The following is a 12,764-nucleotide window of genomic DNA, read 5'->3' as shown; positions in this document are numbered from 1 at the left end:
TGAGGTGACTTCTCCAGAACTTTGAATTCCCCAGGGAATATATTTCAGCAGCAGGTTTCCAGCAGCAAGTCCTACATCCCAGTCTTCCACTGCCAGCCTCCCCCAGCTATCTCAGTCCTGGTGCCCAGAGCCTCTTTACTACATGAATCTCCCACTTTCTAAAAGGAGTTGAAAGATTAGTCATAGGAGTATTTTGGAGATCTAGGACCTGGGAAGGGAGGTCCTCAGCTGGAAGGGTCCACATGAACCTTCCAGGACAGTGCTACAGGGGTGAGGATGTTCTTCCTTGCACCTACCTGCCACATGCCAGGTTGTCCCAGGTTTTCCTTATGGAGGAGAGAGTAGGAAAATGAGATGAGGAGGCAACCCTCTTGATCCAGAGGGGGAATAACAGATCCTTTTCCTCCTGCTGGCTCTCTCACCATTATGCCTCCAGAAAGGCTCTTTCCAGTCCTTGGAGATAAAGCCCTGGAGAAGATTTTGAGACCTCTAAAAATTTCCATGGAGGAGTCAGCAGGTGGCACTCTTCACTGTGCTTCATTCCTGCGACAGCCTTGGAGGGACCCTAAGCTTCCAGATGTTGGGAGGCAGGTGAGGTCCTGCCCATACTTACCTTTCACCCACACCAGGGTGGTCGAACCCAGCAGCCTCCATCTTTTGGTGCATGGTCCCTCTGCCCCATGGCATCTCCTGGGTGGGGTGGCTGCAATATCCCAGTTCCCTCTGCTGCTGGATCCACTGCCATATCCTGCTCCTCAAGAGAGCAGAACCACCCATTTGTGAGGTGGTGATATGTGTTGAGTTCCACCAAGCCTTGGACCAGCAGGTCTTCTCTCTGTCTCCTCCAGCTTGTGTTTACAATGGGAAGACCTATTCCCATGGGGAAGTGTGGCACCCTGTTTTCCGGCTCTACGGCCTCCTGCCCTGCATACTCTGCACTTGCAGGGACGGCGTCCAGGACTGCCAGAAGATCACGTGCCCCAAGGAGTATCCGTGTGACTATCCAGAAAAAGTAGATGGGAAATGCTGTAAAATATGTCCAGGTAGGTGGGATCCCACCTGCTCATGCAGCTGCCTTCCAGATCCCAGGATAGATGTATAGGGATTCACATTGCTGATGACTCGAATCCACATCAGATGAGTTCAGGTGGAAGGGTTGGCTTGTCTTGGAGGGCAGCAGGACTTTCCTGAGGTGAGGAAGCTGCAAGAACCCTCAGAAGGTTCCTTCTATTGGGAGGGCAGACTCTGGAGGATGATGCCCATGAAGGGACATGCTAGGAGTGCTCAGACAGACAGAAGGTGCTTTCTGGGGAGAAGGCACATGGTCTGTTCTCCAGAGCTTCACGTAGGATGAAAAGTCATAGGGTTAAATTGCAGCAGGTGAGATGTTGGTGAAAGGAGGAGGACATTTCCCAGGAGTGGGGTTATCTCTATTACTCATGGTTTGTTTTAATGGGAGTACCCCATTCCTCAAAGTGAGGGTTGGACACACAGTTGTTGGGGTGATCCAGGGACAACTGGGCTGGTGCTGGTGCTGGGAAAGGGTCTGGAGCACAAGTGTGATGAGGAGTGGCTGAAGGAGCTGGGGTGGCTCAGCCTGGAGAAAAGTGGCTCAAGGGTGACCTCACTCTACATCTGCTTGACAGGCGAGTGGAAACAGATGGAGAGCAAGCTCTGCTACCATGGAACAAGGAACAGGACAAGAGGAAATGGCTTCAAGTTGTGCCAGGGGAGGTTTAGGTTGGATATTGGGAAAAATCCTTCCCCAAAAGGGTGTCCATCCCTGGCATATACTATTCAGATCAGTGGTAGAGCCCTCACCCTGGGGGGATTTAACAGCCATAGAGATGTAGCACTTGGGAACAGAGGTGGCCTTTGCACTGCTGGGGGAATGCTTGAACCGGATGATCTTAGAGAACTTTTCCAAATGTAATGATTCTGTGATTCCATGGTGGAGAAGTCCTCTTTTCTAATGTTCAGTGTGTTTTGGGTCTCTCACCTGCTCCTTGGTTTTTGGAAAGCTGTTTTCCTTAAACCACAACCCTGGCAAAGATGTGGCAGTGCATGAGATCTCCTGTTCCCACTGGAGAATGTTTTCCAGGTTATACCTCTCTGTATTGTAATTTAGTAGAAGTTCAGCTGATGGACTACCTACTGCTTCCCTCAGGAGACTAAAGGTACCTGAGTGTCTTTAAGCCTGGGTGGTAGTGCAGCAGGTTCTTTGTGATCTCTGATGAGCAGCTTCAAGGGAGCTTTGTGGAGGACTCTCACCAGGGAGAACAACCAAGGGGCACTGCCACGTTTTGGAATGGTGGCAAACAGGCTCCAAAATCATTTGAGCTGAAATTTTCAAGGTTTTCCAGCCTCTGAGCAGGGAGGTTCTGGGATGGCCTCCCCAGAGGAGTGAAGTGCAGAAGCTCAGCTTGTTTTAATAAGGTTTCTGAAATGTTTATGAGCAGCATTTATGATGTGGTGCCTGGTAGGAATGGGGTGTGATGCCTAAGCAGAGCTCTTCTATTCTTGCATTCCCATTTAAATGGGTTTCTGCTTTCAAGTTGACAACTTTCCCTGCTTGGATCTCTTGTCTGCTGTTCAGTATTCTTTTTATTTCCAGTTAAACACCTTGATGCAGCCAAAATGATTTTGTTCTTGCTTTCCAGTTCTCCCAGACAGTGATCACAGACACAGACACAGACGCACGCACACATTGCTCAGCCAGCTTACATCCTTGCCCTTTCTTTCACTGCACAGAGGTTTTGCCCATCTTCTTTCTCTAGGTCGTTTCTGTGTCTGTCCTTCCCTTTTCTCCTTTGTACCCAGTAGCTTGGAGAGAAACACTGGGTGATTTGTTTGCTAAAGGGATGCTGATCCTGCTGCCGTGCATTGGTTAGATGGGGAGGCCATCAGAGCTGCTGTGGGCAGAACTAGCGACCATGATGCATGTCTCTGCTCCTCCTTTCCACACTGTTGGGCCATTGAGTGGCTCCAGAGTGAAGCTTCAAAACTGTTAAATGCCTGTTGAATGTTGGGTTCCTTCCCTGCTGCGAAGGTGGAGCTTTAATCAAGGACTCCATGATCTTAGAGGTCTTTTCCAATGTTAGCAACTCCATGATTCTATAAATGCCCTGGAGCAGGTGAAGTTTAATGCTCTGGGACAGAGGTTTTCCTGCACCCTGACCCCATGGTGGAAAGGATGAGGGTACTGGGCTGTGCCTGTCCCCTTTTACCTTATGCTGAGCCTGCAGAGCTGAACGCTGTTATTCCTAGTGCTGACCCCTTTAAATTGGGATATCTATCCCTTCTCAGCGAAGAATAACTATCCTACTAAAATAAACCACATGCATCTATTTATAGCGAAATTTTCTTTCGAGTAGCACAATAAGTTTCAGCATCCACAATGACTGGGAGAACAAGGCTAAATTCAGCAGTTCTGGGCTCCTCTGCTTTCCAAGGCCCACAACCAAAGGCAATAAATCTCCTTCCAAAACCACAGGGGATTCTTAATGACTCCAGAAACATTAAAAAAAATTAAATGTTAGCAGCTCTCCTTTATCAAGGATGTTAGAGAAGTCATGTGGGGCCTGTGTGTGGGTGGCACCCTATATATGGGACTGTGCTGAGGCTGATGCTGTGCTGAACATGCTGCCCAGACAGCCCAGCCACAGTTCTGGATTCCACACTGCCAGCTCATCCCTTCATTTACCTGATGTTCCTCCTTCAGGACAGCAGCAGTAGTAAGCTGGGAAGTGAATTCAGCCTGGGCTTTGTGGTGATGGTTTTACACCAAGGTCCCTGAGGTGAGATCCAGGTATAGAAAATCCCTTGCTCTGCTGCCAGAGTCAGAAGGAATGGAAAATATCTAGATGAGCAGGTCCACCTGTTTGTTATTAACATCTGCCTTTGCTGCTGGTGCTGTGGATCAGATCAAGGTCCTATTCAGAGATGTGACTGTGCCCAGTGGTACAAAACTCAAGGAGATGCCTTTTCCATAGCCTGGATGTTGAGGTGGCTCCTCCAAGCTCCTTTGTGCCCCTATTTAATGAACTCTGTCCTTGTTTTTGCCCAGAAATCAGAGTCAAACCCACAGATGAAATAGTCACCACCCAGTGTGGCAAGAACCCCAGCCATGTCCTGGTATACACGTTTGTGTCACCACGCTCGGAGAACTCCAAGGAGATCCTCAGGACAATGGCCATTGAGAAGGAGCTGGTGGAGGAGGTGGAAATCTACAACTGGAAGCTGATTAAAGGTGAGTACTGTAACAAAACCAGGAGTGGAAGGAGTGTGTGGAATCCTGGAGCTTTCCAAGCTTTTGTCATTTTTTTAGGCTTTTCTAGCACTGCTCAAGCCTTTGTGTGGTGAATCAAACCCTGCTAACAGCAGAGTGGCTTTTCTGGGTCCCTCATTTCACCCTGTTTTCCTGCAGTTCCATGCAGACCAGGGGCTGGAAACCACTTTGGACCCCACCATGAACTGCAACACCATCTGGAAACACAGTATGTGGTCAAACAAGACAAGGGCCATGGGGCTCTTCCTCTAAACCTCCCTGTTTTCATGCCAAATGCATATGGGAAGCAAACAAAAAAAATTGTTCTGGTCTGAGTTTTTGCTTTTGCTCTTTTGTTTAACCCTAGTCCTCCCACAGCTTCTAAAGGGGGATGGGTGGATTTGGATGCTCCCATTGGTGTGTCCTCCAGAGGTCAAAGCATGGCAAATACACTGTCAAATGGCACCAATCTCTTGCTCTCTATCCATACCTTCAGTTTTGCAACAGTTATGGACCAGAGGATCCCAGGGATACCTTGGATATTTGCACTGTGTTTTTCTTGGGCCCAGGAAAGCATTGTGGTGTCCCAACACTGGTTTTCTATTGGACATTCTCTACCCAAAAAAGCTTGAGCATTTGAGGTTGGTTGTACCTTTCCTATGGATACAGTGACCCTCAACCCTTGTCTTCTGGACATGTGTAGGCAGATTTTCTGATGTCTTAGGTATGTTCATGTCTCACCTCACTCCCTAGGGAGACCTCAGCCAGACTCTTCATGGCCACCAAGGATGGGCACACATGGGTGGAAGACAGAGAAACTAACCCCAGAGATGAAGCTCTGATTAACACCATGTTAACATCCTCCCACTGCCACCCTCCATCCTCCGTGGTGGCTCTCTCTCTGTTCTCCCCCTCTTCTCCTTCACAATTACATCTTGTAACTGGAGGACAGATCTGAACCCACACTGTCTGGGCCCTAGCATTTCCTCTCCTTGCTCCTTGGCAGAAGTTGCCACCAAAACCTTCTCGGCACCTTCTGAGGCCAAAAGCTTCATCTGCATGGAGCTTCTGAGCCCTGCTAGCCAGAGACAGGGAAGGCCCTTGTCCCCAAGATCAACACAGCTCTTTTGCTTGTCAGAGTGAAGTGTTGTTACTGGGAAAGAGTCACATATGGATTCCATCTCTTCGTGATCCATCTACTCTACCAGCAATGCAGTGTGTGTGGAGTAAAGATGCTGCAAGTCACAGCTGGACCTTATCCATTTGCCTTTGTATGGGCTCATGATACCTATATGGCCTTCTCTATTTCTGTACTGGGAGGATTTTCTGCATGAAGCAGAAGCTGAGAGGAGAAACCAGTGCCAATACCCAGTCAAAAGTTAGCCAGTTGCCTGGTGGTGCACAACCAGCCTCCATAAGAGTTTCAGTGGAGGCTTCCCCTTGATTTTAGGGGTATGAACACCACCAAGAGTTTTGAAAGGTGACTTTCCAATGTTTTTGAGCAAGAGTTATCATGGCGAGTGAGGACAATGAAGGAACAGACAGGATCAGAGAGGGACCAGAATGGTTTGGAGGCTCTGTTGTTGATTCCTGCCCTACACCTGGATTGAAGGTGTGGTTAATCCATGGACCCCTTTCTCCAGATTTACCCTTCCAGGCTGTGGATTAGACAGTGATCAAAATAGTCCTTTCTATCCTGAAAATTGACAGTTCTGGGACCTCCAGCCATCCCTGGGGTTTCACCATGCTTATATTTCTTCACACCTGGGCTGGAGGAGATCTGCAGGGTCCAGACTAGCCATCCCCGTACTTTTCTGGTGTTTTCTCCTGCCATGAAGACTCTACAGCCCAGCTACTTTTTTCCAGAAAAGATTTTTCCCAGTGTGCACTCAAGCTCATGCCTTCTTATCCTCTCCACTGCAGATATGAAGACCACAGTCCTTTCCTCTGAAGATGCCATCAGCTCCTTCCTCTGTCCTCTCTTATACTGTTTAAGCACTTGAATATTTTCAGTCTTTCCATGATTTTGGAAATTTCTGGTTGTTCAGTCCTTCCTATAGCTCTGCTCTGGACTCTGTGTCTTTCTTGAAATGCAGAGCCCAAATGAGGGTGTGGGTCTCTGGCCAAAGGTTGTGTCCTGCTAAGATGAGTCTCATACTCTCATGTGCACACAAGATCCCACCTTCATCCACTCATTAAGGCTTTTTCTTGCAGATGATTTAGAAAAGCTTGAGACCAGTTTCCTGAATTAGACTTGCTTCACTCCCCAGCCCAGTGTTAAGTGCTGGTAATGTTGGATCTCTGTGTAGCCAGCAGAGAAAATTGTGTCCCATCCACCCATTTCAGGATGGGCAGGAAGGCACTACAGAAGAGCCTGTCTCTGCAGGAATGATGAACTGCTCCCTTAATTAGTTCCTTGTGCTCTACTGTGTTCCACTTTTATTTGGATCCTGAGGCAGCACCTAAAGCATAAAATTATTGAGTGATAGACTGGTTTGTGTTGGAAGGGACCTTAAAGATCACACTGTTCCAACCCTCTGCCACAGACAGGGACACCTCCCACTAGACCAGGTTGCTCCAAGCCCTGTCCAACTTGGCCTTGAACACTTCCAGGGATGAAGCAGCCACAGCTTCTCTGGGCAACCTGTGCCAAGGCCTCACCACTCTCACCATAAAAAATGTCTTTCTGCTATATAGTTTTAATCTCCTCTTGTTTAATTTAATACAGTCACTCACTGTCCTCTCTCTACAGACCCTATTGAAAACTGTCCCCATCTTCCTGATAAGCAACAAGGAAGGTGATAGGTGCTTGACACCCCCCCCCCTTCCTCCATCTCAACCAAAATGTTGCAAGGAATGATCCTGCCTGTTGAATGGGATCAGGTTGCCTGGAAGCGGCATTGGCCTTTTCCAGCTCCATGCCCTCCTGCCTCTCTGGTAGGTGGAATATTCTTATCTGCGCTGCCTTGTGCTCTCCTTGTGCCTGCTGGAGCATCCTCTGTGTTCCTGCACTGCTCCCGATCTCCTCACATCTGTCAGGAATGGCCATCCCAGGGCAAGGGTCTCAGCCAACTCTGAGAGAGCTCTTGGGTGAGTCTTGTCTGGGTCCATTGAATAAAGGGTGTTTATTTCTTGTAGCTTGTGTTTAAAATATCCTCTTCATTACTAATGTGCTGGAAAGTGCTTCATCAGCCATGGCAACTGCAAGCACTGTCTCCTGCCCCTTTCTAAGTATAGACCAGAACGATTTATTAAACACTTGTGCCTTTCGTGCCTCATTAACAATTATATAACCTCCATCCAATATCTTCTTTTGTTACTGGTAGGACTACTTTTCCCATCCCACTGAAAGCATTTATTAATAGTCCAAATACCCACATATTTCTTTGTATGTCTTTGACTTCCTGTATTAATTTTCCACAGTCCATAACATCTCGCTTAGATGGATTGCAAGCTGGTTCCCTTTAATTTCATACTCTTTTTATGTGTAATTGTCTTAACCAAATAGGGGGGACCACGTTGCTGGCAGCAAGAGACTGGATGCTCTGGGGGCCTGCGTGGGAGGTGGGGAAGGATATGCCAGGCATGCCTGTCTGGTTTGTCATGCTGTCGTGCTTCAGAGTATCATAGCCCCTAATTCACAAAAAGGTCACTTCCATTGCTAAATGCATGTTCTGATTTGCTTGGGTCAAACGTCTGAGTCAGGCCCCTCCACTGAAGGGATGATGCTGGCATGGGCAGAAATACCAAACTCTACTGAGGTCACTCATGTTTTTTCCTGTCCTGGAGGAATTTCAGAGCTGGAGGCTGAGAGATGGAAAACTTTGGTCCCTGGCTGCTTCCAGGAAAGGAAAACACCTGAGGATGGAGACGTCTCAGCAGTCAGGGGAGACAGGTGGTCAAGAGAGAGCAGAGGGGACAGGGATCTCAGCATCTTTTTGGTCTCACCTTTAATTCTTTTATGGTTTATGGGGAAATCCAAGAACCTCCATTGTGAGTTGTTTTCTGGAGCAACAAAATCTTCGTTTTCACCTGCTTCATAGTGTCCCTGCTGTGTCCTGATTTAATGAGCAGTACTGTTTGCATTGAACCATAAGATCATGGAATGGTTTGGGTTAGGAGGGACTTTAAAGCTTGTCTAGTTCCATCCCCCTGCCATGGGCAGGGACACCTCCCACTAGACCAGGTTGCTCCAAGCCCTGTCCAACCTGGTCTTGAACACTTCCACAGATGGGGCAGCCACAGCTTCTCTGGGCAAACTGTGCCAGGGCCTCATCACCCTCACAGGGAAGAGTTTCTTCCTAATATTCAGTCTAATATTCAAATGAGATCTCTCTTGGCCTTGATCAGCCCTGGTTTCACTCCCAAACTCCCACCAGGCTTCGCCAGCAGGTCCTGCACTGAACCAGGACCCCAGGGCATCTGGGGCAGGCAGTTTCTCTTTTGCATTCAGGAGGGGACAGAACATCCAAACCTGTGTAAGCCTTAAATCTATAATCTGACACCTTGTGTTCCCTTCTGCAGGAATATTCCACCTGATCCAAACCAAGAAGATCAGCAAACAAGAATTCAAGCAAGAAGCACAAAACTTCAGGCTGATCACCAGGACAAATGAAGGTAGGGAAAGAAAAATCCTTTTTCCTTGCTCCTCAAACAACCAGCTGTTTTCCTGCTCTGCTCTGGCCATTCCGAAAAGGCTGCATAAATCCCAGCATGGCATGGGGAGCTGAACTATAGGGAAAAGGCTTGTGCAAGCTTAGTGGGGTTGAGGCTGACCTGTTTTCACACCCATATGCAACACTCCTGGTTAAACAGCCACTTTATGGTATTGCAAAGAGCAGCCAGCTTTTCTAAAAGTGGATGCACCCTTGTGAAATCCAAAGGATTTGTCTGTCCAAATTCCATAAAACTGTTTGATTTTTATATCTAATCCATCTAGTCTTAGGGGGTAGGGGAGAAAAAAAATAAATTATGCAAGGGATTAGAAAGAAAATAAACTTTTGAAATGTTTTTAAAAATAATTCTGAGTGTTTCTGAATGTGCGTACATGTTACGAAAAGCAGAAATGCCAGTGTACATGTTGGAATTGCCTGTACAAAGTGAAACTGCCATACTATTTCCTGCTGGCTGCCTCTCCTGCTGGGCTGGGTTGGAGTTTAGTGGGATAGGTTGGGATCAGAGCCATTCCCATATTGTCCTGCATCCATAGGTCACTGGGTCAGTCTGGAACAGTGTTGCTGCCCAGTGCATCCAGTGAGCCAGGGAGGCTGATTTGTTTTCACCCCCAGTCCACTTGGGACAACATCTCTTGAGCAAACCCTCAGGGATTTTCAAGTCCCTGCTCCCAGGCTGGGCTTCACACTCTCATGGAGTTGTGTGCCTGCTTCTTCTTGTCTCAGTTTTCCCTGGCAAACAACCCTGTTGGGAAACCATCCCTCTGCCATGACCGCAAGTTCTAGGAAAGCATTGATGGGTGATTTCTTCACAACAGGAGATTAATGGAGCTAGAAAATATTCCCTCCACCCCTGGGATGAGACACTGGGGCTGCATAATCCTTGCTGGGATTATAGGGGAAGGGAACACCTGAGGGGAAGTACCTCCAGCCCCCTCCTGCACATCCAGGGATGTTGGTGTTTTGTGGGATCAAGGAGGGGGATTGGGACACTTTCTCTCTCGGGGTATCTTTCCAAGCTCCCACTGATAGATTCACTTTGCTGTGAATCTGCAGCTCACTGGTGAGATTGTGGGGTATTCCGGAGGGTTCCTTCTCCTTTTGCAGCAAGATTTTCCACTATCAGAGGTAGAAGAGCCAAGGCTGAGGCAGCAGCAGGAAAATAAGGGGTTTTGAGCAAGCCATCCCAGAGAAATGGGGCTCACAGAAGGGAGGAGAGAAATCTACCTATCCAATACCCAAGAAATTGAAACTTTTGCTTTTTGAAGGTGAGACAGAGGACAAGCAAAATGCTTCTTCTCCCAGCGAGGCAGGAATCCCAGACATACCTGGCAGGAAGGACATGGTCCCAAAATCACATCAAAGCACCCTTTGAGGAGGTACAGAGAGGAATTTATCCCTGTTTCAGTCTGAGCTCCTCTTCTTTTAAGACCGTGCAAGGATTTACCAGGAAAAGAATTGGAAGTGCAGTTGCTGGTGTCATTAAATGCATTGCAGTGGGTAGAGAAGGTCCCTTTTGACCTCAAGTACCATTTTAACTGCAAGATGATGAAGTCTAGAGCTGGATGATGGATCACTGATAAGCTGATCTGGTCATGGCTGGTGTTGTGGGTAGATCTCTATCCCAACCTCTCTCCCAGCATGGTCCCTGGGGATCCTCCAGCACATGGGGGAAATTGTGCTTTCCTGCTCCAAGGTTGTTGCTAATGGGTGCCCTTCTCTGCTCATCCAGGTCACTGGAACATCTTCCGAGCCCAGACATCAGAGCTGAGAATGACAGAGAGCCCAGAGAAGGAAACAAAGAACTTGTAAAGCAAAAAAATATTACCTTACCTATTGATTTATCTACACACCCACACATATACAAGTATATGAGAACCAGATTTATTAAATAGACTGGCACTGCAATAAAGGATACACTAGCGTAAGTTCCAGAAACTGCAGATCCCAGTGGATCTGTGTTGAAGCTGCAGCAGTGGAGGTGCAGCCTCTCTCCATCTCTGCTATCCTGCAGAGGCAGAAGGGAGAGACAGCAGAGGTTTGAGACCTTATGTGACATAAAGAGGTGGGATACATCCCTGATACCCCGGCACTCCCAAAAAAACCCCCAGGAGCAAAGCTTGACTGTGCTTCTTTCCAATTGCCAACACAAAGATGACCTACAAGGAAAGAAAAATCATCCTTATTTCTTTTCCTGGAGTCCTTGTGATCTGCAAAGGGTTTCTTTGGCTGAAAACCCACCAAAGTGTGTTTTGTGAAAAAGCTTGTGTCTTTCCTCCTCTGTTCCAGCTGGGAGGACCCTTTTCCCTTCTTTGCAGATCACATGAAGATGTAGTTTTTGGGCGGACCCAACTGCTGACAAGGTCTGAGACCCTGAACACTGCACTAAGGTTGCTACTAAGCAGGTTTTTATGCTATATATTTATATATATCCTACATAATATCTACTGGGCTGTATTCATAGGTGGGGCATCTACCAAAGGGCCAACAGGAACATTTCTGCAGTGTGGGGAGGAGGGCATGTAGCAGCATTACCTTCCCCCATCTGGAAACAGCTTTGGGGGATTTTCAGGTTGGTTTTGGTACTTGTATTTATCCTTGGGTTCTTGTTTTATTCTGTTTTGATAAATCTATTTATTTGAAGATACAAATCTGTCTGATAAATCTTATTAAAGTGTCTTCTTGATTCAGCTTCCTGTGCTGGTTTTCCTTTTCCTGTAGGGTCTCTATTACCTACCCGTGGGGGTACCCCATCCTGGTGGGGTCTGACCCCCTTGATCCTTCAGGGTAGGGATGAAGTATCCCACGGATGCTTTGCTCATCAGCAGGGGATCATCCCTCCCTATTTCCCTGTGGTCTGCACATGGTTTAGGGCTGAAAACAGATTTTGGAGCTGGTGGTGGGCATGGTGGGCAGGTGACAAACCCAAGCCAGGGAGGTCCTGGAATGATGGCCAGGAGCCCAATCAACCTGCTAGGTGAGTCCAGTAACTCTGTCTTGGACAAGAAATCACTCACACAGGACTATGAAAGGATCCATGTGAGCAGCTCCCACCCCATACCTTCTTCTTCTCTCTTTGTTATGCTCCAAAAAACCAGGGTTGGTGGATACAACATGAATGGGAACAGGTGCCAAAGGATAGAGTCATGAAAGAGCAAAGACCCAGAAGACCCAGAGCAAGGAGAAACCAGAGACAATTGAAAAAGCCGGCAGGCACTGAGCTGGCAATGTTCACCAGAGCCAGGCAATGATCCTGGGGCTGAGCTGGTTCAACTTATCCAGGAAAAAATCACACTGATGTTGAGGCATTAAAAAGATGATCCCTGTGGCATGAGGTGAAGAGAGAGGGGCAAAGCCATCCCCTCACTTTCATAGCTGTAGCTGCAGAAAGGATGCTGCCAGCCCTCGGCAGACCCTGAGTCCTTGCTTGTCAGTCTAATTAACTCACCCTTGCTGATCTAGTTGGAGCTGAGCTGAGGTGCAATTTGTGTTCATTTACCAGAAGGAGCAGGAGTTAAAAAAAAAAACAAAACTGCTTTGTTGGGTTTATGGGGAAGGCTGGGAGAAAACCAGCACAAATTCTCCTCCAGATGAGGTCACCTGCAGGTATCTGTAGGTTACTGAGCCCATACTGGTTGTACTGGGCCCATACAGCTTGAACAGAGGCCATAAAGGTTGTACTGGGCCCCTATAAGTTATACTGAGCCCATATAAGTTATATGGAACTCATATAGGTTGTACTGAGCCCATCTAGATTGTATTGAGTCCATACAGGTTTTATTGATCCTATATAATCTCCACTGACTTCGTAAAGGTTACAATGA

The 12,764-nt window shown here is 47.6% G+C and overlaps 1 protein-coding gene across 1 annotated transcript in view; it reads left to right on the top strand.

The window, feature by feature from the left end:
- Window positions 1-11,251, top strand: part of CHRDL2 (chordin like 2) — a 28,714-nt gene extending 17,463 nt beyond the window's left edge. The window contains exons 8-11 of the mRNA XM_071572606.1: window positions 849-1,043; window positions 4,067-4,249; window positions 8,792-8,884; window positions 10,673-11,251. Coding sequence (XP_071428707.1) covers window positions 849-1,043; window positions 4,067-4,249; window positions 8,792-8,884; window positions 10,673-10,752 — 551 coding nt within the window. The 3' untranslated portion in view covers window positions 10,753-11,251. The remainder of the gene's footprint in view (window positions 1-848; window positions 1,044-4,066; window positions 4,250-8,791; window positions 8,885-10,672) is intronic.
- The last annotated feature ends 1,513 nt before the right edge of the window (window positions 11,252-12,764 follow it).

This window comes from Pithys albifrons, chromosome 1, assembly GCF_047495875.1.
Source record: "Pithys albifrons albifrons isolate INPA30051 chromosome 1, PitAlb_v1, whole genome shotgun sequence".
NCBI classification, from domain to species: domain Eukaryota; kingdom Metazoa; phylum Chordata; class Aves; order Passeriformes; family Thamnophilidae; genus Pithys; species Pithys albifrons.
This window is presented reverse-complemented; position numbering and strand designations above follow the sequence as displayed.